The sequence below is a fragment of the Silurus meridionalis genome, chromosome 14 (genome assembly GCF_014805685.1).
Source record: "Silurus meridionalis isolate SWU-2019-XX chromosome 14, ASM1480568v1, whole genome shotgun sequence".
NCBI lineage: Eukaryota > Metazoa > Chordata > Actinopteri > Siluriformes > Siluridae > Silurus > Silurus meridionalis.
Genome location: NC_060897.1, coordinates 2,299,168 through 2,326,667, shown reverse-complemented (window position 1 = coordinate 2,326,667; position 27,500 = coordinate 2,299,168). Strand labels below are relative to the sequence as shown.

The following is a 27,500-nucleotide window of genomic DNA, read 5'->3' as shown; positions in this document are numbered from 1 at the left end:
TTTAGCCCCCATCTTGACCATTGCTGGTCCGGGGGGACCTTTTGTTGTGAAGGTCTATGCTTCTAAGATTGGTGTGGGAGCCATTCTCTTCCTAAGAGACCCGGATAGCAAGCTGTACTCACCCCTTCCGAGCGGATTTATGGTATCGTGGACAGGGAATTACTCGTGGGCAAGTTGGCACTGTCTGGAGGGAGCCCTGTACCCCTGCTTTTGTCGTAACCCTTTTGCTGAACTTTACAGGCTAGATGCTAATCGCAGGACAAGTGTGGCTTGTAATCATCACCAGAATCAACCCTGTTTTTTTCACTTCTTGCAGCACGGTCGCTTTGGTTTGTAGTAACAGTTTTTTTTCACCTACAATTTCACACCTAGGGAGTCTGAATTGGTGATACGATTAGATTTTTTAGATTAATTTGCTGTATGCTTTCACAACACTGAACCTACACTGAATGAACCAGGATGCAGAAAACCTTGTCTGGGTGACATGAGGGTCTGAAGACCTCTTTAAAAGACCTCAGACCTCCCAAAATATCTGTTGTCAAATTCTCCCTAAAATCTCCAGAGTACAGAAAAGGGGGAGGTGGTAGCTTTGTGGGTAACTTTGGACCCGAAAGTCGTGAGTTGAAATTCCAGCCACAACAAGCTACCACTACTGGGCCCTGAGCAAGGCCCTGAACCCCATAGTTGCTCAGTTGTATGAAAGGGCGTCTACCAAATGCAATAAATGTAAATGTAAGATGGAGTTGCTGCTAAATAAACGAGTAGATAACAACACACTACAAAGACAAAAGTATTCGACCACCCGAATACCCAGCCATATCTGCTTCTTCCCCAAAACAGTTCCCACAAATTTGTTTAGAACGTCTTTGGATGGATATGGTAGCATGAAATTTTTCTTTTACCTGAACTGGGAGACCTGTTCCTGCATGACACCAATGCACAAAGCCAACTTCATGAAGATCTGCTTTACATGGGTTGGAAGATATGGAAGATCTCCTGCTACAGATCTCGACCCTATTGAAGACCTTTGAGATTAACGTGAACGCCGACTGCACCTCAGGCCTCCTCACCGAACCTCCATTAGTACCTGACTTTACTAACATCCTTGTGGTTAAATGGATCTCCACAACATATATAGGAACAGAAGAAGAGTGGAGCTTATTATAAGAGCAAACAAGGGACGAAATGTGGAATGGGGTGGTTAAAAAGCGCTCGTCGAAGAACTCGCCAGGGTTCCGTTCAAACACACCAAACAGTGCGTAAACAGCGTGTATGCCGAGTGTGAGGTTTCCATCAGGCGCACATATCTGCATTATCTTTCTCCATTAGAACTCGAGCCAAGTGGGTCTCGAGTCATATCGTTAGTTCCTGTCCCACACACACACATCTGCTGGGCGAGCTTCAGGGGAATCCCAGCGCAATCAGATGTTCCTGCTCGGAGGAGACCCAAAACAGGACGTGCCTGAGGAACTCCTGTGTCTGACGGCTCCTTTATCCTCCGAGGCCGTTTGAATTGTTCAATTTCGCTCTGTTTGTCTTGGCTCGAGGTCTTGTCTTTTCTTTTCTTTTCTCCGGACACGGTTCCTTTATATCCTCAGGGGAAATCCTGAGGAATTCAGTCACCTAAATCAGATCTCCTCTGCTTCTGAGGTCACGAGACGAGATATTTGTCTATTTAACCCGATAATCCGGAGCACATCGACTCTGCCGCTGTGACCGATTGTTTTTTTTGGGATAATTAAAACCATTCGCACGATTGGCTTTTGCACGCAGTACGCTTTTAGTGGACTTTTGACGATGCCTTCGATTTATATAAATGTGCTCATTTGGATAAGTTATGGTTTCCATAGTAACCGAATCAAAAAAATAACTTTGGTATGGTGAGGTTTTGTGTAAGGAGACATTTTTTTTCTGGAAGGATTCTCCAGGGTTATTTCTACAGAACCTTCAGAGGTAAAGCTGTAGCTTTGAGCTCATTATATCTCATAAAACGTTTCATTTGTAGAACCATAGAAGAGGAAGAAAAAAAATCAATGATTATTTATTTGTACTTTTTTTTGTTTAATTAAATCATTCATTTAAAATTGTAATTAATAAAATGTGTTTAAAATTTTTACTGTCATTTCTACGTAGAAATAATGAAGTAAAAAAAAAAAAAAAAACAAGAATGTAAAAAATCCGTCTGTCAAAAGAATCAATTTTGTTCAATGCTTGAAATGATATGCAATGTTCAGTGATTACATTTTATCTGAATATTTTTAATGGCGTATACGCAGATGTTGTGATTTTTCGGTCTTACGATGACGCTAGCGATACGACAAAATAGAACAAATATGTTGGTGTTTCAGGCTTTTTTTTATTATTACTAATTTACAGTTTATTATCCGATACTCACCACTATATAAGATAACGGTATGAAAATATTCAAATGAAATATTTAATTATATTGCGTATATATTATCCGCGATATTTATTGTAACGCGACACGGCGAGACGATAAACACTGTGATGTGTGTTATTGGAAATAAACCTGAGCGTCATGACATCATAAACCTTCCAATCAGATTATTCCCAAGTTGGGAAGATAAATATTCATTTGGAATACGGAAGCGCTAAAATTCATCCCGCGGACTTTTCATTTCATTCGATTCAATTCAACGGAATGTTTTAGAAACGATCCCTGAGATGAAAACATCTGGAGGGATGTAAAGCTCTGGGGTGTGTATACTTATCTTATACATGTAATGCAGAGCATGTGCTGTAAGGACACTGAGGGAAAGGTGGAAGCACAAGTGTGTGTGTGTGTGTGTGTGCGCACACTTCCAGATGTTCCCACTCAGGTCTAGTTAAACATTATGAGTCTCCCTGCCTCCCTGTCTCACTCTCTTCTCCTGTAATCCACTCAAGCTCATGTTTGCTCTCTCTCTCTTTTATCTCCTTCTTCCTCTAACCCCCTTCAATCTCTTTCTCTTTTCTCAGAGGAACCGTTTACTCAAGGTTCTCTGTCTTTACTGAAGTAGATTGGAGACATGTCCTCCGATCCTTTACACACTACAGTGATTTGTCCTTATTACTCCTGGACGAGACGAACCCGAAGAGTTGAGGGACAGGAATTAATTATTAGTGAATGTTTATTAGGATTAAAGTAATTAATTATAGAAAAGAAATGTGGGTTAAAAATGTTTGTTTGGGGTGGGGGGTGGGGGGAGTACAAACTTTTGCACTCGTCCCTGATGTGTTTATCTACCGAATATGTCTCAGGTGATCATGATCAATTTAGTGTCATTTAAAGAGGACAGAAGAGGAAGAGAGAAGGAGAGAGGAAGAGGGAAATGGAAAGGAGAGAAGTTGAGAACGAAATGGTGAGGAAGGAGAGGAGTGGAGAGAAACGGAGAACAGAGGATGAAGAAGGGAGTGGAGAGAAATAAGATATGAGGATGGAAGGAGTGAAGTGAAATGGACCAAAGAGGAGAGGATAGAAGAGACATCAAGGGAAGAGAGAAATTGAAAAGAGAAGAGATGAACGGAGAGGAGAGAGAGATGGAGAAAGGAGTTGAGAGAAATAAAGATTAGAGGACAGGAAAGAAATGGAGAAGAGAGGATGATAGGAGAACAGTACAGAAAAATGGAGGGAGGGAGGGAGGGAGGAAGGAAATTGAGGAGAAAGGATGAGAAGAGCGGAGTGGAGAGAAATGGAGAGATTAGGGGAAGAGAGATATGAAGAAGAGAGGAGAGGAATAAAGACGAGAAGAAGGCACTTCCCTTCTTTCAGGAAAAGAAATTGAAATCCACCCTGTAATTCATTAACATTTCCGCGGCAGTGAGCATTGACTCCAGCCCATTCACTCCTCCGCCGCATTTCCATGTGAAAGAGACGAATGAGAATTTCAGTCTGTCGCTTCAGTCGCGCCTGTCAGCCCGTGACCCCGTGACCCCCTGGGGGGGAGGAGCTCAAATGTCATCCTCTTCTCCGTTCCTGCTCCGTCCGTGTCCGCGGGCTCAGGAATACCCTGCTTATTGTAATGGAGTCAGATGAAGGGGGGGTGAAGAGGGTAAAGACGGGTTAATTGCCCCCTCTGAGGGGGGGGTGTTTTCCGGCCCGTTGCTCCGATCGGCTTAAGGGGGATTTTTAGCGATTAAGCCGAGGATTTGCGTCGCTTCTTGGCCACGACAGTCAATTTGTCAAATGTGTGTGTGTGTGTGTGTGTGTGTGTGTGTGTGTGTGTGTGTGTGTGTGTGTGTGTGTGTGTATGCAAATGAGCATGAGCAGACACGCTAGAGGCCGTTTGATATGCATGGCTCTGGGGATAAGCTGGCATTAGGACGTGTGTGTTGTCACTAAAAATGGCCTGATACACCAGGCCTGCAGTGATAAGATAGAAAACTGCTGGTCTGAGACACGGCTCAGGTGTGTGTGTGTGTATGTGTTTGTGTGTGCGCTCTTGCGTTAAGAAATCAGCGGCTTTTGTTTTGTGTCAGTGTGTCTGATGTAACAAATTCTTGCTGACCGGGTCCTCCCCCAGTAGAAAGAATCCCCACTGTGTCTTTTTCTTTATCTCTCTGTGTGTGTGTGTGTGTGTGTGTGTGTGTGTGTGTGTGTGTGTGTGTGTGTGAGAGAGAGAGAGAGAGAGAGAGAGACAGGGTTCACTCCGGCCGTCAGTAAATTCCGGAAAGTAAACTCAAAGCTTTCTGCTCTCTCTTACTTTACATTGTAATAAAACATATATTTGCATATTAATGAAAGATTTTTGCATATTAATGAAGTCCTTTGGAAAATTGTTGCATATTAACGAGTCAGAGATGTGAGAGAGGGAATTTTAGCAGCATTGTATGCATTTTGCATCACACACACACACACACACACACACACACACACACACACACACAAACATGCGCGTAACAAGTGGTTTGTGTGACGATAGCACTTCCTGTACGTATTTGCACACACGCACTTGAGAAGTTCCTGTAATGGCCATGTGACCTGCAAGTGATCCAATGCAACTTAGCAGAAGAACATGGTGTGGTCAAAAGTATTGACACCCGACTTTTCACACAGGTTTGCGGTTCTTCGCCAACCTGCGGGTACACGACCGTATAGGACGTCCTTGGTTGTGCTAGCATGACATTTTTCTTTCACTTGGAGACCCTAGAAGCTGTTCCAGCACGTTCCAGCTCCACGAGGATCTGCTTTCCACGTGATTGAAGATTTTGGGATTAAACACATTTGGGATAAATCCTCACCTCATCAACATCAGTGCCTGACCTTTTGTGGCTTTAATGAGCACAAATCTCCACAAAATCTAGTGGAACATCTTCCCAGAAGAGTGGAGATTCTTACAACAGCAAATTGGGACTGAATGTGGAATGGGATGTTTTAAAAGCACATCAATTTGATGGTCAGGTGTCCATAAACTTTTGGCCAAAAAGTGTTTTTCTGGAAAAAAACACTTAAATAGTAACCCCCCCAACACACACACACACACACACACACACACACACACACACACACACACACACACAGAGTGATCATTTACGTCCTGTGATGCAGGCTCTGCTTTCTGGGAGGAGGGACAGGGGTCGGTCTTGACTCCTTTTCATCTCCTCCAGAAGATGGAGTGATGCAGTGACAGTCGCAGGGGTCAAAAAAATACCCCCTGCTAGTCACCCCCCATCCCCCAGTTCCTACCCTTCCAGTCACCCCCATCTCCTTTCTCTGCCTCTTTGAAATGGTGATGACGATGATCACTGCCTCTCCACCCCACCTCCGACGATTTACCCCTCACCCATTCCCTCTAAACAACTCCCCACACATCATTAACCCCCACCACCACCACCATGGAGGTTAGTTTGGTGCAGATTCGACCCCCTGAGCCCCCATTTGTCTCAGCTGACTCTAGCTCTGTGAGCCTTTTGTTTCCTGAACATCTGACCCAGCTTCTCATTTCCCACTTGTTTTTGCGGTTAATTTGGAGCTTGCGTTGTTTCCTGAACTTGTTTCCGTGACTTCTGTCCTGTTCCTGAAGCGTGTTTCTGATATTTCAAGTCCAGTCAAGAAGCTTTTGTCATTTCTCCCATAAATATCTGACGCAGTACCCAGTGAAAACGAGACAGCATTCCTCCAGAACCCTGGTGCTACACCACACAAAACCGAGCTACATACAGACACTGAGCTGAGGAATAAAGTAAGTGTCCTTGCCACGTAAAGTGCATTGAGTGCAGACAGTGCAGACAGACAACACGACACATGTACATGTTCAGTTCTGTGTTGAGGAGTCTGATGGCTTGAGGGAAAAAACTGTTGTGAGGCCCGAATGCATCTAAACCTCTTACCTGATGGCAGGAGGGTGAGGGGTATGAGGGGTGTGAGGGGTGTGTGAAGAGTGTGTGGATCCATCGATGATCAGTGGAGAATGGCCGCTCTGTGCTCTGAAATCAACAACCATCTCTTTAGTTTTTTGTCAACGTTCAGAGACAGGTTGTTGGCTCCACACCGGGTTGTTAACTGTTTCACCTCCTCTCTGTATGCTGACTCGTCATTCTTGCTGACGAGACCCACCACAGTCGTGTCATCGGAGAACTTGATGATGTGGTTCAAGCTGTGCATTACTACACGGTCGTGAACAGCAGTGGGCTGAGCACACAGCCCTGAGGGGCTCCAGTGCTCAGTGCGGTGTTGCTGGAGATGCTGTTCCCGATCCGGACTGACTGAGGTCTCACAGGATCCAGTTGCAGAGGGAGGTGTTCAGGCCCAGTAGACTCAGCTTCTCAATCAGGGACTGAGGGATGATTGTGTTGAATGCTGAACTGAAGTCTATGAACAGCATTCGTACATATGTGTCCTTGTTGTCCCGGTGGGTGAGGGCCAGAAGGAGGGTCTTGGAGATGGCATCGTCTGTGGAACGGTTTGGACGATACGCGAACTGCACAAGGTCCAGTAAAGGGTAGAAGATGGGTTTTGATGTGGCTTATGACGAGCCTCTCGAAGCACTTCATCAAGATGAGTGTGAGTGTGACGGAACGATAGTCATTAAGGCAGGAGACTGTAGACTTCTTCGGGACAGGGAATGATAGTCGATGTCTAAAGGCAAGTAGGAACAACGGTGCTACTCAGGGAGATGTTGAACATGTCGGTGAAGACATCCACTAGCTGTTCTGCACGTTCCCTGAGCACTAATGCTCTTATGCGTTCACCCACACTCCAGTCATTATCTGGTGTACAATTACAATGTTTGTCACCTTAAAGTTTGACATTTTTACGGGTTTTCTGAAGTCAGAATTACTGAGGCCTCCAATGTATTAAAATTAACATACATACAACATATTTGTTGCTGATGCTCCAGGCAACCATTTTGACTGGAACCCACTTGCTAAACCTGAGGTTTTAAAGACCCTCCCTAATTCCCAAATGGAAATTCCTCCATTGAGAACAGTTTATAGATTGGAGTTAAAAGATGTATCAAAGCCTGTGTAAAGTCTAAAAGGGTCCAGAGTGAAATAGGGTTGAGCCTAGAGTGAAAAGTGTACAGTCTGGGTTGAATCTATGGCAAAATTGTTAGTCTGGGTTGAGTCTAGAATGGAAACCATATAGACTGGGTTGAGTATAAAGTGAAAATCCTAAAGTCTTAGAAGCAGAAATGGTTCAGTCTGGGTTGAGTCTAGAGTGGAAGGTGTACGGTCTGGGTTAAGTCTAGAGTGGACATTCTACTGTCTGGGTTTAATCCAGAGTAAAGACATTCTATGGTCTGGGTTGAGTCCAGAGTGAAAATCCTAAAATCTGAGTTCATTCCAAAGCAGAAATGGTCTAAATCTATAGTTTAAAGCATACAGACTGGTTAAATCCAGAGTGCAAATTGTAGTGTATGGGTTGGATCCAGAGTAAAACCATACATTGGGGATTGAGTCTAGAGTGGACAACATACAGTCTGGGTTATTTTCACCAACCCATTTTCACTAATCCTATCCCAGTCTGGGCTAAATCCCCAACAAAGAACGTACAGTCTGGGTTGAATCCAGATCGGAAAGTGTATAGTCTGGGTTAAATCCAGTGCAAAAGTCTGCAGTCTGAGTTGAATCCAAAACAGAAAGAGTACAGTTTGGGTTGAATCCAGAGTGAAAACAGTACACTCTGGGTTGAGTCTGCAGTGGAAAGCCGACACTTTGGGTTGAGTCTAGAGCAGAAAGGGTAGTGTGAAAAATCTGGGTTGAATCCAAAGTGGAGCCTGTACAGTGTTGGTGGAGTCCAGAACTGAAAGTGCACAGTCTGAGTTGAATCCAGAGTAAAAATAATTCAGTCTGGCTTGAATCTAAAGCGAAAATCTTATGGTCTCCAGAATCCAGAGCTGAAAACATACAGTCTGGGTTGAATCCAGTGTTTAAAATGGTTGATTCTAGAGCAGAAAGCGTGCAGTCTGGATTGAGTCCAGAACAGAGCGCGTACAGTGTGGATTAAATCCAGAGGCTGAACCAAACACTCGGTTTGAGTGGTCTGTATTTTAGCTCCTATTTCCAGACTGAAGTGGAAATAAGTTTGCTTTTTTAATGAGATCTTCGAGATCTGGCATCTCATTAACCTCATCTTATTGTATTGGCTGATCATTGCTTCTCGAAATGAGGGGAAAGCGCAAACGTAATCATCGCATGTTTTTGCTTCAGGATTTCTGCGTGGTGAAAAACATCAGAGTGTTTGAATGTGTTTAATTCTTCTATTCTCCTGAAGTAATACAGACACTCGCGCATGGAATGCGTCTGGGCCTGCATTTGTGTGTGTGTGTGTGTGTGTGTGTGTGTGTGTGTGTGTGTGTGTGTGTGTGTGTGTGTGTAGTTTGGGGTCAGTGGGTCAGGAGTGTGTTGTGATACTGTATACGTGGAACAGGTGGTGTGAAGCTGGTAGCGTGGACTCGAGCGAAGCGGGATCCGCCACCAGGAATCGAATCGGCACATGCAGGAATGTGCCGGATCTCATTTCTGACTCAGCACATTTATTATTAACATCGTAACGGCGGCTCAAGTTTTCCGCGAAAAAACACGTCGACATAAATCGAATCAAATATAAATAATAAATACACAAATAAAAAACTAGAATAATAATAAATGTATTAATAATAAAACTAAACAATAATAATAATAAACTGAAGTTGGTGAATGAAAAAGAGGAAAATATGAAAGTGATTTTAATTAAAGGCTCAATAACGAATCATTATTTCTTATTTAATTTATAATTATTATAAACAAAACCTTTGAAGTCATTTAAGAGATTTGGAATAATTGAACATAAACTTAATTTGGCCAAAAGTATTAGGACACCTAAATATGTCGTTCTTCCCTAAAGTTTGGGGGCCACCCCCGTGTACAAGGACGTCTTCGGTCGCTTGCGGTGGATGATACTTTCCATTCGCTTAAGCTACGAGACGCGAAACCTGTTTCAGCATGACGATGCTCCTGTGCACAAAGCCTGGGGTTGGACGTTGTGGAAGATCTTCTGCTATAGAGCTGAATTTTTCACCCTGGCTTCATTTACAGTGGATCACTACAACACGGTTCACTCTGGTTTATTTGTTGATGATTGCGGCGTGTTCGCCGAGCGTGAGCTTCCCACAATATGATGTCAATCGTATGCTCGGGTGTCCACAAACTTTTGGCAATACAGTGCAATCTTCTTCTTCTTCTTTTTTTGCTTCGGTTGTTTTTGTTTTGTCCATTTGAAACTCATCTGTGGTTATCGGTGTGTTATTATCCATAGTGTGATTGTTTTTTTTTTTGTTGACGTAAAACACGCTGATTCGCTGACAGCTGATAAAGTTGGAAGTTTTGGACTCGACTTGTGCTGCTTTCCCCCAAACCTCACACATCTGGTGAGACGTCTCGCAGTAGCTAATCCGCTCCACATGCTAACCCAAGCCACTGAGTCAGGAAACACACACACACACACACACACACATATGCTGTTCATGATTTTCATGATGGAGATGGATAGATTGTTTTGATGGTTTTTCAAAACACACAGTTTTAATAAAGGTCACTGTAAATAGCGAGAATGAGTGGTGTGTGTGTGTGTGTGTGTGTGTGTGTGTGTGTGTATTAATATCTATATATATATTTGTGCATATTTCTTCTCTATTTCCAGTCAAAGAATTTCTTCAACCCTGGAGAATTCTGGATTGTGATTGGTCAGAAGGTGTTAATGAGATTTCATGAGGAACATATTTTTTTCAGCCTGATGAGGGACAGGCCGTTTCTAGCAGCCATAACGTCGGCGAGAAACTCGTTTTGTGGACGTTCCGCAACAGCAAGCGTAACCATCAACTGTTCAACTTGGAACTGCGATGGTTCAGATGATCTCGTTCAGGGTGTAACTTCTTAACCATCTGTCCATCTGTCTGTGTTGTGTTGTGTCCACTTTAATAAAATTGAGGAATCCCTGATGTGTAATGCCTTTGACTTTTCAAAATAATTGCGTTTCATGCAAATGCAGACTGTGATGTCATAAAAAGTGGGCTTGGCCTCAGGCGTAAGGAAACGTGAACTTGTTTTGGTGCATGTTTTGATACAGGTCATGTGACGTTAGCTTTGTTCAGATGTGTGTGTGTGTGTGTGTGTGTGTGTGTGTGTGTGTGTGTGTGTGTGTGTGTGTGTGTGTGTGTGCGCATGGTGACGAGTGCAGGACAGTGAAGGATGGAGTTATTTTCATGCGTATTGGTGGCTGTGGAGGAGGGTGAGAGCTGAAGGTCATAAATACTCCACCCCTCCCACACACACACACACACACACACACACACACACACACACACACACACCTTCAAGTTGCCTTCAGGTCTTCTCATGCATTTCCTCCTCCTGCCATAAAACTCTTTGAATTCCTAACAGCTTCCCGGTGGGCCTCCTCCTTCTTCTTCTCCCTCCTTCCTCCCAGCATGCATTTCTCCAGCAACTCTCTTACTTATTGCCCCTAACAGACGTCTCGCTCTGAGCAGAATTTTCATTTCCTACACTCCGAGACATACTGATGTACTTTGTAGTAGAAACGTCTTTCTGATTTATATATATATTTATATTGCAATGTCCTTCTATCAAATCGAAATCAAATTTCATCCATCCAGAGTACGACGTGACATTCTTGTTACGACTGTGTAACCATGCAAAGCCACGTGTCCATACAGAGGTTTTCTGAGATGGGTTCCACTCAGAACAGACCTCACAAGAGTACATCACAGAACTCAAGTCCTTGTGCTGTGCATCAGGTGCAGAAGCTGCTTTAGTAAACATGAGTGCTGCAGTGTTGCTTTAGAAGTTGCAGAAGCAGAAGATCCACGTGTCAGTGCTCAGACCGTACGCCACACACCGCAACAAGTCGGTTTGCAGGCCGTCGTCCCAGAAGGAGCCTCTTATAAAGCTGCTCACAAGAAAACCCTCAAACAGTTTGCTGAAGAACAACCTGTCCAAGAGCATGAATTACTGAAACCATGTCCTGTGGTCTGATGAGAATAAGATAAACCTGTTTGGATCAGATGATGTTCAGCATGTGTGGTGACACCCTGGTGAGGAGAACCGAGAAAATTGTTTCTTGCCTACAGTGAAGCATGGTGGTGGCAGCATCATGGTCTGGGGCTGCATGAGTGCTGCTGGTACTGTGGAGCTGCGGTTCATTGAGGGGAAACATGGATTCCAACATGTACTATAACATTCTGAAGCAGAACATTGCACACTTTCTTCAGAAACTGGGCTGAACCACAGTTTTCCAACATAATAACACAAACACACCATCAAGATGACCACTGCCTTGCTGAGGAAGGTGAAGGTGATGCAGTGATCAAGTATGTCTCCAGACCTGATCCCTATTGAGCACCTGTGGGCCTCAAGCAGAAGGTGGAAAAGCTCCATGTGTCTAACATCCAGCAGCTCCGTCATGTGATTATGGAGGAGTGGAAGAGGATCCCAGCAACAACCTGTGCAGCTCTGGTGAATTTCAGACCCAGGAGGATTAAAGCAGTGCTGGAGAACGATGGTGAACACACACACACAATATTCACTACTGTATATGTTAATGTATATGCTAATAAATATATATATAATATAAGAATAAGACATTTAGTCTCACAAGAATATTCCACATTTAGTCTCCATTTGCTCATGTAATAGGCTCAACTTTTTTGGGAAGATGTTCCTCCAGATTTCGTGGAGATTTGTGAGATTCAGCCACATGGGTTTTAGTAAAGTCAGGACCTGAGGTAGGTGAGAAGGTGAGGAGGCCTGGAGTGCAGACAGTGTGAAAAATTCATCCCTAAGATATGTTCAGTAGGGATGAAGATCTATAGCAAGAGAACCTTCCACATCTTCTGACTGATGGAAAAGTTTGTCATCCTAAAAAATGTCATCCTACCAAATGCATCCATATACTGCAGGGGAAAGTCATGCGTCCAAATACTTTTGCATTGTTTTCAAAGGAGGGTTCGGGTTGTTTCTACCGAACGCCGGAGTCTCAGGCGGTCAGTGAGATCCAAAGCTCATATATTAATTATGAAGTAATTTCCCGAATTCCAGAGTAAAGCACTGTTAAGCCCCGCCCACTTGGAGAAAGCTTTGTGAAAAGAAGATTCAGAAAAAAAAGAATGCTCAGCGGGAGCTCAGAGGTTTATATATATTTGATTGGAAGGTTGTGAGTTCGAATCCCAGCACCACCACGTTGCCACTACAGGACCCTTGAGCTTGTTCCGAATCGTCTTTGAGTCTGTTTTACTATAAATTCTATTTCTTTCTTTCTTTTTTTTTACATGTATATTCTTTCTATACTTCTCATTTTCTGGTTCTGAGGAAAATCTCAAAACGGGACAAACGTGTAAGATCTGTGTTTCTCTGCGCCGCAAGGTCACGGGATTTGATGGGTTTCTCTACGTGTGGACTATTCGTATAAAACATCATCTTGAGTTAAGTGGTGATGTAATGCTGCTGTTTAATCCCCGGACCCTGAGAGACCCCGAGAGCATCTGAGAGCTCGGGTCACGTGCGTTAGAGACGTCGCTCGGTGTCGGATTGAGGAGATTCGTTCGTTAGCGAAGACACGTGTGGTAAAAGATCAGCTGTTTTGCGTGCGCTAATGTTTTAGCCTGGAAAAAATCAATAGCCAGACTCAAGGACAGGGACGGGAGAGGAATCGTTCCGTCGGTCCGGTCCTGATGGATGGAGCTATCAGAGCCTCGCAGGAACCTTGAGCTGGTGAACGTTCATCATCCTGTTATAAATGCTGTGCTCTTTTAAGCGCTCATAAGTGATTTGGATTTTACCTAACAACTGGAACTGTAGGGAAACAAAAACAGGAGTCTCATCACCAGAAATCTTCATCTGCTAATTCTCATGTTAATATAATCCACACTATAATAACTTCAGGTGTGGATTGTGATTGGCTGGAGGTTCAGGTGTGAATAGTGGATTGTGATTGGCTGGAGGTTCAGATGTGAATAGTGGATTGTGCTTGGCTGGAGGTTCAGGTGTGGATTGTGATTGGCTGGAGGTTCAGATTTGTATAGTGGATTGTGATTGGCTGGAGGTTCAGGTGTGGATTGTGATTGGCTGGAGGTTCAGGTGTGAATAGTGGATTGTGATTGGCTGGAGGTTCAGGTGTGAATAGTGGATTGTGATTGGCTGGAGGTTCAGGTGTGAATAGTGGATTGTGATTGGCTGGAGGTTCAGGTGTGAATAGTGGATTGTGATTGGCTGGAGGTTCAGATTTGTATAGTGGATTGTGATTGGCTGGAGGTTCAGGTGTGGATTGTGATTGGCTGGAGGTTCAGGTTTGAATAGTGGATTGTGATTGGCTGGAGGTTCAGGTTTGAATAGTGGATTGTGATTGGCTGGAGGTTCAGGTTTGAATAGTGGATTGTGATTGGCTGGAGGTTCAGGTGTGGATTGTAATTGGCTGGAGGTTCAGGTGTGAATAATGGTTTGTGATTGGCTGGAGGTTCAGGTTTGAATAGTGCATGTGTCTCTCGAAAACCAGCAAAGACCAGGGGATTCCACACTTTCAACAGTCTTTTGTTGAATCCTGCTACACACAGAGATAAAACAGTGCTGGGAGATCAGACGTATTTATGAGAGACAGAGAGGACATCCGAAAAAACGAATAATGAAGCTGTCACTATAAAGATTGTTAGGATCTTGTAAATCTCACTTACGGTGTTCTTCACTAGTTAGATTATAGATTTTGATTTCTTTATTGTGCTCCAGTTCGTCTCCAGACGACTGTTTGCTCTCTAAATAACACTCGGAGGTTACGTCTCGATCTCGCAGTCCAGACGGTGTTGATGTATGGAACGGTGTCCATGTCGGTTCGCTAATCCTTCCACCGTTTCACCTACATGTGCATTAGCATGAGTAAGCATGTTCTCAAAGTATAAACGTGTGAAGCGGAACGTGACGTGGCTTCATGCGTTTCAAACAAAACCTACTCGATTGATGAAAATAAAAACTGGTTTGTTGCATATAAACAAAAGGAGCATTAATGCGTCATTTAGAAACCTTTCCGATTTCCACACGTATAAAATGAAACCCTTCGAGGCCTTCAGTCAGATTTGCACATCAGTGGCAGCTTTAACTCACGAATGCTGGAAAGTGATCATGGTATGAGGTGATAATCCACAGCTAGGTGCGAGGACTTACAGCAGACATGTCAAAGCTCCAGCTCCCGGGGCTTTTCCAGCCCATTGATACCATAATATTTATTCCGTGAGGTAATATGTTTATTATAAAGGGTGAAGTTGGACTCTGTGGGCCTCGACTCCTCCTAAATCCTGCTTTACATGAGATCAAACTCAGCCATACCAAGATACAACTCCTGGGCCCTAAACAAGGCCCCTAGTTTGGAGAAATGAGATCTCATAAATCGTTTTGGAGTGCCGTGAAGGTCTCAAAGAGCGATTCGTTCGTTTTTTTTATTACGTTTCTGCCCCCATTAGGAGTGAGTTTGAGACCACGGTCTTCACCGCCTTTCCTCCATGATGACATGATGATAGGATTATATACAGTGTAGAAAAGCTGCTGTAGGAATATGGATTAAATCTGGGTGTGTGTAGAATGATGTGTGTGTGTGTGTGTGTGTGTGTCATGTTTCTTTATTGGGTAAAAGTTCACACGGAAATAAGAAGCGTCAAGGAGAGGCGGAGTGAGTGCACACCGGATGGGGGCGTGGTTTTTGCGCGAAGGGGGCGTATCTTAGAGGGCTGAGGGGGCGTGGAGAGGGCGGAGATTCTGGTTTCGTGCCGCAGCTGCTTGCGCTCGTCAAAGCCTTTTCTTTTTTCCCTTCTTCTTGAAAAAGAAAAGAGGCGGAAAAAAACCCCGGACACGATCGCGGAGTGAGACCCCGGAGTGCGTGGTCGTGTTTTTTTTTTTTTTCTCCGGCGTCATGCAAAAGGAAACGCGATATAATAATAATGATGATGACTGATAGGAAATAAAGAAGAGAGAGAAAAAAAAGAGGAAAGGAGGAAGAGGATGACGAGGAGAGAGCGCGCGCGGACCGGCCGGTGTGCGCGGAGAAAATAAAGGACGAACTTTGTTGACCTCGCGCGCGCTCAGACAGAGACTGAGGATTAAAACACGATCCTGCACGTCGGATTTTTTCCCCCACGCGCACACACACACACACACACACACCGGTAGCTCGGTTTAACCCCGGTAACATATTATTTTATTCCGTTAGAATAATAATAATCTTTTATTATAAGGGCGTCCAGGCGCGCGCGCGTCGCGAGCGGTTTTCCGAGGATGCGTGTCGCCGAGTCGCGTGCGTGTGCGCAACATTCTTCCACGCGACACCGCGAGCGAGTTTGAGCCCTAAACACACACACACACACACACACACACACACTCTCTCGGTATCTCCTGTCACGGCGTGTGAGATCTTTTAAACCGGGTTTCTTCTGCAAGTCCAGGGTGCGTGTTTTTTTTGCACCATGTATGAGAGCGTGGACATGGTGGGTTTGACCCCGAACTCGTTTCTAAACGTGGATTATTACCACCAGCACCACCAACGCCAGCAGCAGCAGCAGAAGCGCGCATGTCTGATCCCGGATAAAGGGATTTCGAGATCTTTCGTCTCCTGGAGCTCCTCTCACTGTAGGTGGTTCTTCTCCATCTTTATTCTTCTTTCTCCCTCTGTGTTTGGTTTAATTCCATTTCTCCTCCAGGTAAGACCTAAAGTGAGCTTCAGAAGTGTTGCTCCGACACAGGAAAATCAGGAGGCATCTTCTCAGAGTTGAGTTGGTCCAGGGGCAGTAGGTTGTGGGGTGGTTTAGGATCTTGAGCTTTTGGCGAGTGTGTGGATTTCTAGTGTATTTTCTCCCTCAAAGTGTATGAAATATCTATAATTCAGTAAAGTGCATCCATCGCTCCACTTTCTTCTAGACCCTTTCTAGACATCTCCATTACGATGCAGGAATTAAGTTTTTACTGGTTAAGTATTTAAGGTGATTAAGTATTTGATTTACTAGATAGATAGATAAAGAGCTGGATGGATGGATGGATGGAAAGATAGATGGATGGATGGATTGATAGCTGGATATATGTGCAGAAATATATGGGAAAGGAGGAGCTCAGTAGGTACGATTTCTGATCAGAAGGTTGTGAGTTCAAATCCCACCACCACTAAGCCGCCACCATCACCGCTGGGCCCTTGAGCAAGGCCCTTAAACCTCCACCACTCCGTTGCATAAATGAGAGAGATGTAAGTCGCTCTGGATACGGGCATCTGCCAAATGTGGTTAATATGTGAAGGCAATTAAAGATCTCCAGGTTAAAGTTCAGGAGCATGGAGATGTGTTTAAAACCAAATACCTTCAGATACTGAAATCATTTCATGGCATCAGCCTGGTCTTACACTGGGGTCTGGAGGTGCTCCTGCATCTTGAAGCATTAGATATTTTGAATTCCATAAAATCCACGCCGAACATCACGCGAGGAGATAAAATATGTAGAGTTCCAGGTTAAAACGTGTTGGTGATGCAGTAACGAGGCACCAGGGCGCGACATGTGAAGGTTAAAGTCTTCTGAGGTGCACAGTCAACATGTTTACAGCTGGAGGAGATGTGATAAAGCTACAGAAGATAAGGACTGGGACTGTTTATTACCCTTTATATGAGTGTGTGTGTGTGTGTGTGTGTGTGTGTGTGAGAAACTGTTCGACTTCTGGACCATCTAAGGATCCCTGAGGAACTTTGAGTAAAAAGTGTGACTGGTGTTTAATGTTCAGTGAAACAGCAGTGGATTAATGAGTGTGTGTGAGTGTGTGTGAGTGTGTGTGAGTGTGTGTGAGTGTGTGTGTGTGTGTGTGTGTGTGTGTTCAGACCTTCGTGCCAGCAATGCAGCGTGTGGTTTTTCAGACAGACATGTGGGGAGAAGTCGTTTTCAGCTCGGTTTCTAGCTGTCTGCATGTGCACACCGCTTCCCATTATGTAGGGTAGAGGTCAGAGGTGATGCATGGAGTGCATCTCCTGCTCGAGCTTCTCCAACGCTGCCTCAGGACACACGATACGCCGTTTTACTGTCCAGCGCATTCAAAGTTCAAAGATCTGCTTGCAGTGAGCAACTGTTTTATATACCATCTTTAGAAACACGGACGGGAAGATAACATCTGAGAAGCAAAAACAAACCTGACGTGACAAGTTCTTGTGACAGGATCGAGCAGTTCAACGGGACTGGAAGGTTATAAAGTGTTATGAATTGCTGAATGGCCATTTATAGAGGACTGCTTATACACACTTCTACACATTTAAACACACCTCTGGGTGGTTTATACACACTTATGTAGTTCTATATGGGTTATACATTTCTGACTTATGTACAGTTATGCAGCTCTGGGCAGGGTTATGTACAGTTATGCAGGGTGTTATGTACAGTTATGCAGGGTGTTATGTACAGTTATGCAGCTCTGGGCAGGGTTATGTACAGTTATGCAGGGTGTTATGTACAGTTATGTAGTTTTGGGTGGATTATAAACAGCAAAAGAACTTTGGACTGTTGATAAACAGTTATGCTGGATGGGTAATGGACTCATAAGTTGCAGTTGTGTGCAGTAATGTTCGGTATGAGCAGTTATTTGCTAGTTATGAGCAGTTATGTGCTGGTAATGAACAGTTAAGCAGTTATGTGCCGGTTATGCTGGTTATGAACAGTTATGTATAGGTTATGTGCTTGCTAGGAACAGTTATGAGCAGATATTTGCTGGTTATGAACAGCTATATACAGTTATGTGCTGGTTATGAACTATTATGAGCAGTTACATGAAGTTATGTACAGTTATACAGTGTTTAGGAAGTTATGTACAGTTATACACTGGTTATAAAGTTATGTACAGTTATACACTGGTTATGAAGTTATGTACATTTATATGGTGGTTAGGAAGTTATGTACATTTATACGGTGGTTATAAAGTTATGTTCAGTTATATGGTGGTTATGAAGTTATGAACATTTATACGGTGGTTATGAAGTTATGTACAGTTATACACTGGTTATGAATTTATGTACAGTTATACACTGGTTATGAAGTTATGTACAGTTATACACTGGTTATAAAATTATGTACAGCTATACACTGGTTTTGAAGTTATGTACAGTTATATGGTGGTTATGAAGTTATGTAGTTATACACTGGTTTTGAAGTTATGTACAGTTATATGGTGGTTATGAAGTCATGTACAGTTATGCGCTGGTTATAAACTGTTCTCTACTGCACTCTAGGTTAAGGTTTTAAGGTTCCCGGTCCGGTCTCAGATCGGTGAGGAGACAAAGCATGAAATCTGTGAATTGTAGAGAATTGTGTGTAATAAACACCTACTTATAACATTAATAGCTTGAAGATCTGTAGGATATTGAGAGTAAAAATTGGTGGGAAACACAGACCTGATGTCCATTGTGAAACAGGTCTCATGGTGACATCATTAGAGTTTGGTGTCTAATACCCACGAGCTACTCGCAAAGGAAGTCACGGCTGCCGTCAACAATTACGTCATTAAATCCTTCCAACTAAAGTGAGGCTTTTTATTATTGCAACAAAAAACCCCCCGCATTTCAGGCCGCGTGCGAGGAAACGTACCCATATTCAGTGGCAGTTTTATCTCCGCTCCCGCAGCGTTACTGGGTCACGGGCGGTATTTTAAGCGACGTTAATTATCTTCTCCATTGCAATATTTATATAATGAGCTTCTATTCATTCAGTCCTTTTATTCCGTGTCTCTGCGGCTCTGGAGCCACGCCGAGGCCTCGCTCTCCTTTTCATCTTCCCTCGCTTGGAACTTCTCCGTATCGGCGTACACGAGAGACCCAGAAGTTTGTGGACACTTGCTAAGTGCTTCTTTATTTTTTATTCTTTATTTGCTCTCATTAAAAGCTCTCCTGGCAAGATGTTCCGCCACATTTTACGGAGATTTGAGGAGATTTCATTTAGGCACAGGGGGCGTTTGGGAAAGTCAGGTCCTGATGTTGGTCTGGGGTGCAGTAGGGTTTTAGCTTTATAGCAGGAGATCTTCCACACCTTCCAACCCATGTAAAGCAGATCTTCATAGAGCTCTCTTTGAGCACAGAGGCATTGTCATGCTGGGACTTGCTCAGGTCTCCTAGTTCAAGCGAAGGCAAAGTTTAATGCTGAAGAAGCAGTTTGCCTGAAGAAAAGTTCACACATGGCTGGAAGAGTCGGGTGTCCCAATACTTTTGGGGGCACTGGCTTTGAAACCGAGCGCCATGACCTGCGATTTGCTTCTACTCGTGCATGTGTGTAAATAAAAGAAGAAAAGACACGTTTGAGTCGAACGTTTTTCATTCCTGCCGCAGATGTGCATAACGCAGATGTGCGCAATCCTTCACGCCGTGTTTGTTTTAGCCTTCGAGCCTCGGCCTTTGCTCATCCATCTTCCTTTTTTCTTCTTCACGAGGTCGTGCCACTTGTCCTCGCAAGTGATCCGTCCATCACACAGTGTTTGGAAAAGTCTGTCACGTTGAAGGTTGAAGGAGGAGTGACGCGCACACACACACACACACACACACACACACACACACACACACACACACACACATAAACCCCATGGGACGGATGCTGCAGAGCCCAGGCCTTGCCTCACACACACACACACACACACGTAAAGCTATTTATACGGAAATGAGGAAAACGTAAGTTTCAAAGTCTTCAAAAATAGCAGACTAAATGTATAAATCTTAATGGTTTTGCACACGATATTCACATTTTCGGGTGAAAAAGTCGGTGCAAGCATCATACTTTAAATCCTGAAAATAAGAATCGCAAAGCCAGTTTACAAATGCACCATATTGCTTTCAAATATATGTATATATAACTAGAAAATGTAATCTCTAAACACACTGGACCTCCAAGCTAGATTTTTTTTTACGCAGTTTTTTCCCTTCACATACAAAACTTTCCTCAGAAAAATATTGCCAGTATACAGCCCAGAGCGAATCACGGGCGAGTTTAGAATTCCCCCTGACTTGTATGAGCAAATGGTTTATACAACACAGTGACAAAAACATAATGAAATGAGCTAAAAATCTCCAAAAAACCCACTCCGCTGGCTATCGACTCTGATAACGATTTCCGCCAAAAAAAGAAACAGTGGCGAAAATGGCCTGCACTTTTTCGATTTGTACTTGAACATGTAGTGAGCATACGAATGAGCAAATCTTCTAGCCAAAGAAGATTCACAAGAGTGCAGAGAAAGGGTTGTGTTTGTGTGTATGGTTGGGTGTGAGGCCACCAGGTAGACCTGTGATCTCTGTCATAAGACAGAAAGTACCCAGAGAAGGAAAGTATACAGGAAGCCATTTTGGGATCGGTTCCAGCTAGATCGAGGTCGTTGTAGAGTCGAAGTGAGGTTGGTGTTTTATGGACTCTGTCAGTATGGTATGTACCTTCAAGGTGAAAACATAAAGAGCTTAGCTGGAGACTGAGTGGGTGGTGGGGGAAGGTGGGAGGGGGTGGAGATATGCGCAGACCTGGAGAGAAGGGAAAAGGGGTGATGAGTATCAGTGGGGAAATGTTTGGGTGGTGAAATAGTTAAAAGGTGGAGGAAGGGTAAAGACGGTGCTGGGGGGTCGGGTGTTGAGAGGGATGAAGGGGTGATTAAATAGATGGAGGGTGGAAAGAGGGGTTGAGGGTGGTTAATGGATGGAGATTGGTGAGAAGGGTTGAAGGCATAGTTAGTCAGATGGAGGGGTTGGAAGGAGGTTAGTTGAATGAAGGCTAGTGAGGAGTTGGAGGGTGGTTAGACAGATGGAGGCTAGTGAGGGGTTGGAGGCGGTTAGACGTATAGAGGCTGGTGGCGGGGTCGAGGTTGATTCGATGGATGGAGGGTGGCTAGAGGGGTCGAGGGTGGTTAGGCGGATGGATGGTAGCTAGAGGGGTCGAGGGTGGTTAGACGGATGGTGGGTGGCTAGAGGGGTCGAGGGTGGTTAGGCGATTGAAGGGTGCCAAGAGATGTCGAGGTGTGGTTAGAGGTATAGAGGGTGGTCAGAGGGGTCAAGGGGTGGTGAAGAAGGGTCAAGGGGTGATTAGAGGTATAGAGGGTGGTGAGAGGGGTCGAGGTTGGTTTGACAGATGGAGGGGTTCGAGAGGGTGGTTAGGCAGATGGGAGAATCGAGAGGGATAGAGGGGTGGTAAGGCAGATGGGGGAGTCAAGAGGGATACATTGTTGGTAAAGCAGTAGGGTGTTTTTAAGGGGGTGAAGGGGTGATTAGACAGATTGAGGTGGTGGCGGGGGGTTGATTTGAATGTTACGTCAAGGAAATTTGATGAGTCACCCAGTGCTGGAATGAGGAAGTCCTGACAAAGGAAGCTCTCTGTGTGTGTCATCTTGTCATATTCTGGTTTCCGGCGAGCAGCACAGCACCAGGGAGAACTGCGAAGCTGTCTGGTCCGTCCCAATGAACAAAAGGCAGGAATAAGATGGATGGAAGTTAGAAGGAAGGACAAAGAGGGTGATCTGGTTCAGTGGTCATGGCTGCAGGTGGAAGGGTGCAGCGACAGGATGCAGCGGGGGTCTTGGAAGGCCCTGGAAAGCTTTGTACCAAATAAAAGTTATTCGGATCGGGTTCAAACGGGAGTGCAAATGTTCCACACCTTCTACAAAAGTATTGGCACTTATTCAGGGAATCTGATTGGAGCTGTTACTTTTGAGGATCTTGCTGTTCCAGAACAAGTTCAATACAGGAACTTGTACATTCGCCTCTAAAGCAAGATTGCACAAGTTCCCTGAAATTAGTGCAGGGCTTTTTTCAGACTGTAAAATCACTTTATAATAAGTTATAATCGCGTTATTTTTTACACAGCTATGGCAGAAATGATACATTTTATGAAAGTGTTTCTTTCTTCACCAAACACACTTTTTGCAATTCATTTATGCATAAAATGCACCCAACAAAAACCCATTTATGTTTATTACAAGGCTGCTCTGCTCCGGGCCACTCATTACCAGCTCTGTAAACAAGTTGGAGAAAGCGGTGGTGTTAAACCTGGTGCAGGGTACGTAGTGGGGATTTCGCAACGCATGGCGCCCTTGCATGCTGCCAGTGCAGCCCCGAAGGCCATCGTGTGCTTTAGAAGTGGAGAAGAAGCACCAAACCACAGACTTCTGTTTAAACCACACAGAACAGTGTGTTCCTTAAAACCCTTGCCAACTTTTAACATCGAAAATGTCGCAGGTGTCAGAACTTCGTTTCGTTTCGTTTCCGCTGATTCGTGTGGACTTTTCAGGAAAAAGCCTTTACAGAAAAAAGGTCATGTGATGGCATGTGCTGTTTTTGTATTATTACTAATATTACTATTTTTAACATGCGTGCACGCACACACACACACACACACACACACACACACACACACACACACACACACATATGCGTGCGATCTGCAGCCGCTGTATTTATACAGTCAGAGGAAGTGCTGCAGGATCAGGAAGTGCCGGGTGTGTTGTGTGTAAAGCGGATTTTCGAAGCGTCACGCCCAGCGTATCTCGCCTCGCACGCTAAACCCTGAGCGCTAAGCCTTGCTACCTGCTCGCGCACCTGACTAGCGCGGGCAGAGTCAGCCGACTTGGCCCCTGCTTTCATGCAGCGAATCTGTCAGACCATCCAACGCTGCAGTGTTGCGTTCTGATTGGTCAGAATTCGTCGATTCATTCTGCAAAACAGGAACCGGGAAATTGTTTCCATGGTAACGGCTTTAGTGTTTAAAATAACCGTCTGGCGGAAGGAGTCTCCAGTGTCAGAGCTTTGTAAAGCTTGGACGTTTGGCGTTTCTGTGATAATGTTCCGTGTGATGTCCTTAGGAAAATATACGGACGGCACGGGTATAATAGCGACTCGCTCGCAGAGTCTTTCCTTCCGGATGCGCCGTGTGTTGTGGTTTTTGTGCCGCGGATGTGCATTAGCATGTGCAAATCACTTAGTTTGACTAGCCAGATAATGGGCTGTGGGAGGAGAGACGAGGTCACTCGAGTCCTGCTCTCACTCTTAAAAGACAAGGTGCAGCCGAGGATTTTTTGCTACGAACTTTCGCTTCGCACATACGCTGACCGGGTTAGCGTTCTTTAAGCAAACTCGGAGTGTATAAGACCTCGTTAACTGGAACGCACTCCTACGTCGTTGGTAGAACGTCCACGGGTTCCTGGTATCGCTCTGTTTAATTGCTTGTTTCCTGTGATCAAACGGTTGCCATGGAAACTTGAGCAGCAGGAATCGGTGCTTTCAGAGCCGCTGGTCTAGACCAATCAGAATCCTGAACGTGTCAGGGCTGTATCATACCGAACTTCAGACCGTGGAGCTCCAGAACATCTCCAGATAAAGCTGTGACTCAGGGTGTGTGTGTGTGTGTGTGAGAGAGAGAGTCTGGTTTGTCTGTTCGGAATAAACTTTTGGAACTGGATATCAGTATGTGGGCGAGGAAGGTTCAGTCCCAGACAGAGTGAGGGGTGGAGGTATAAGGGGAATTGAGGAGGTGGGATTGGGGGTGGGGGCAGAGGGGCACATTTTGTCTGCTGTGTTTCATAAACTTCAAAAGAAAAAGTGTCAGAAAGAGAAACACGGGCAGTTGTACACTCATGCAGTTACAATGACAGAGGGCTGATGGAGGAAACCTGTATGGGGAGGATGAGGAGGGGGAAGTATTTTCAGATTAGTAACCGTGATTGATATCTGTGTGTGTGTGTGTGTGTGTGTGTGTGTGTGTGTGTGTGTGTGTGTGTGTGTGTGTGTGTGTGTGTTATGGGGACCCTAATAACAAGGAGCAGCATGTAGATGATCAGCCTGCGTCCTGCAGCGAGGGAGACGATAAACACTATTATTTATAGTTTATTCTCTCTCTCTCTCTCTCTCTCTCTCCGTCATCGGGACTTGTGATTAAACGTTGCAAAGATTTACACGTCTTTCGTCTGACATGCTTCCAGGCGAAAACTCCAGGCGAGTGTACAGGCGAGGGGTCACAGGGTCTTACCGTAAACAGATCCGCCACGTTGCCGAACATGCTGAGGAGTTTGACCTTCGGCCTATTTCATAGCTCTCTCTCTCTCTCTCTCTCTCTCTCTTTCTCTCTATCACTCTTTACATATCTCTTTTCTTGTTTGCTCTACGAAAGATGTTTTTTTTTTCTTCCCGACTCATAAATCGAGGAGGAGCGGATCCACGTTATAATCACGGCCCTCATGTTCGCTTCACTTCGCCGCTCATAAAAAGCCCAAATGAAAGGGCGCTATTTATTCCTGCACGCTTCGCCAAAAACACAGGTTTCACGTCCGATCGCTCGTTCCTCATGTCCCGGTCGTTCTTCTCGTCCCCTGCGCTCACTTCCCGGGTTATTCTGGGCTTTTTTTTTTTAAAACTGTCACAAGATTTTAAAGTTTGGGGGCGATGGTGGGGTCATGAGGGACTGAGAAAATGGGATGAAATGGAGCGTTGTTTAAAAAAACAAACAAACAATAATAAAAGTATTGGGACACATGACATTTCCAGCCTTACGTAACGTTTCTTCCCCAAAATTTGACCACGATTGTATGGCACGTCTTTTGATGCTGTAGCATGAATTTTTCTCTTCGCTTTGTAGGAGTAGGAGACCAAAAAAACTGTTTCAGATAACCTGCTATAGAGTGTAAACCCTTTCACTCCCTCTCTTTGTTTCGGTCCTTCCTTTTCTTTTCCCCCCTCTGTTTTTCCTCTGTTCTCCGTCTCTTCCTTAATTTCAATTTAAATGCGCTTTGAAGGCAAGACCAAAATTTTACATTTGTATTGCCGAAGCAGTTGCAGCTGGGCTGCATACAGATATTACAATTATGTGGACAAAGAAAAAGATGCATGTGGTAAATATGGTAAATAAATACAGAAATAAAATAGTGTAAACAAAGATTTACATACATTTAAATAGGGCTGTCAATTGAGTAAAATATGTAATCGTGACTAATCACAAAAATTTGTTTTCAGCTGCTCTAAATGCACCTTAAATACTTTTCAAGTGTTTAATCCTCCAGTCAACACTGGAATAAATAAATATGTATGTTTAATGCATGTTTATTAGTGAAACCAAACTCAACATAGAGCATAAAGACATTAAATAATGTTGTAAATGTTTTTATTTAATTACAGTGTTTTAAATCATCAGGGTGCCAAACGGACCTTTTGCTGTTTCCACACGGACAGTTTTAATTAATGTGTTGCGTCATGGTGGAAGTGTTGAGTAATGTGAAATGAAATGTTCAAAAGTTGGTCAGGTGTCTACAAACTGTTGGCTCTAAAGTGTTCCTGCAAATATGTTGTGTGTAACTTCAGGGGAGATGAGCAGTGCTCTGTATAGTGTGTTGTCTTTTTGTCGTTCCTCTGACGGTGTTTCCGTGGCGATGCTCATCCCTGTCCCACTTCGTCTCCTTGACATTTTGGTACAGTGAGCTTCCCCATGGTGTCCCACTAAAGCTGAATATAGGTCAGTGTGTGTTTAGAGACTGAGGGTTTTCCTCTGCCTTTAGCTTCCTGTTCATGAAACATTTAGACACACCCCTAAAACTCCATACAAAGCAATGCTCATAGACAGCTGAAAATCACCAAGCGATGACTTAATGGTTTTAGTCGAATAGAACCTGTTTGTGTTCCAACGATGAACGAGTCCTAATATCGCTGAGAGTAATTGCTGAGAGATATTAGTAAGAGATTGCTGAGATATAGCTGAGAGATATCACTGAGGTATATAATTGAAAGCTAATGCTGAGAGATGTAGCTGAGAGGTAACGCTAATATTGCTGAGAGATGTTGATGAGAAGTAACACTTATATTGCTGAGATGTAACTCCGAGAGGTAACGCTAATATTGCTGAGAGACGTATCTGAGATGTAACGCTGAGAGATATATCTGAGAGGTAACGATGAGAGATGTTTCTGAAATGTAATGCTGAGAGATGTATCTGAGAGGTAATGCTGAGAGATGTATCTGAGAGGTAACGCTTGAGAAAGGTAACGCTGAGAGGTAATGCTGAGAAAGGTAACGCCAAGAGGTAACGCTGAGAGATGTATCTGAGAGGTAACGCTGAGAGATGTATCTGAGAGGAAATGCTGAGAGATGTATCTGAGAGGTAACGCTGAGAGATGTATCTGAGAGGTAACGCTGAGAGGTGTATCTGAGAGGTAACGCTGAGAGATGTATTTGAGAGGTAACGCTGAGAGATGTATCTGAGAGATGTATCTGAGAGGTAACGCTGAGAGATGTATCTGAGAGGTAACGCTGAGAGATGTAGCTGAGAGGTAACGCTGAGAGATGTATCTGAGAGGTAACGCTGAGAGATGTATCTGAGAGGTAACGCTGAGAGGTGTATCTGAGAGGTAACGCTGAGAGGTGTATCTGAGAGGTAACGCTGAGAGGTATATCTGAGAGGTAAGATCGTCTCACTGAAAAAATATCGCTAAAAGATGTCTCTTGTGAGACGAGCAATTCAGGGGTTTAGGTTGAAAAAAAGAATAAAATCCTAAATCTTTCATCCTTTACATAACCTTCATTATTCACTGATAATCTCATTACATACCTCCATCTAATCAACGTCTCTCTTTGTCGCTCTTTCTGTCTTGTCTTGTTTTCTTTCTGTCAGTCTTTCTCACTCTGTCTCTCTGTCTCATTGTCTCTTTTTCTCTGACTGTCTGTCTGTCTGTCTGTTTCTCTCTCCTTGGGTAGGATTGGGGGTAGGAGTGGTTTTTTTGGCCTTGTGTCTCCCCACATTTCAGCCTCTAAGCCGTAAGCGGTCACTTTGGGAAGCGCTTTTTTTAGCCCCCACGTGCCGCCACGCGCTCGTTTATGTGTGTTGAAGACTTTTCTCTCAGAGGGCTGTTATTTTGCAGCCCGTGGAAAAAAAGCACCTTGATGACTAAATTGCTGCTCAGAGCCCGCGGTTCTCGGAGCCTGCGGTTCTCGGAGCCCACGGTTCTGGCTGTTCCTGAGGCATGTTAGTTTTTTTCTCGAAGCATCCGGCAACCAGACTATTTCTGC

General features: G+C 44.2%; 1 protein-coding gene across 3 annotated transcripts in view; it reads left to right on the top strand.

Annotated features, from left to right (window-relative positions):
• The window catches only part of rarab (retinoic acid receptor, alpha b), a 73,076-nt gene that overhangs the window by 29,088 nt on the left and 16,488 nt on the right, over positions 1 to 27,500 (top strand). Inside the window, exon 1 of one of the 3 annotated variants that reach the window (XM_046865799.1) lies at positions 15,295 to 16,104. The exons of the other annotated variants lie outside the window; for them this stretch is intronic. Coding sequence (XP_046721755.1) covers positions 15,942 to 16,104 — 163 coding nt within the window. The 5' untranslated portion in view covers positions 15,295 to 15,941. Of the gene's footprint in view, positions 1 to 15,294; positions 16,105 to 27,500 lie in introns of those variants that run through there. 3 annotated transcript variants of the gene reach the window in all.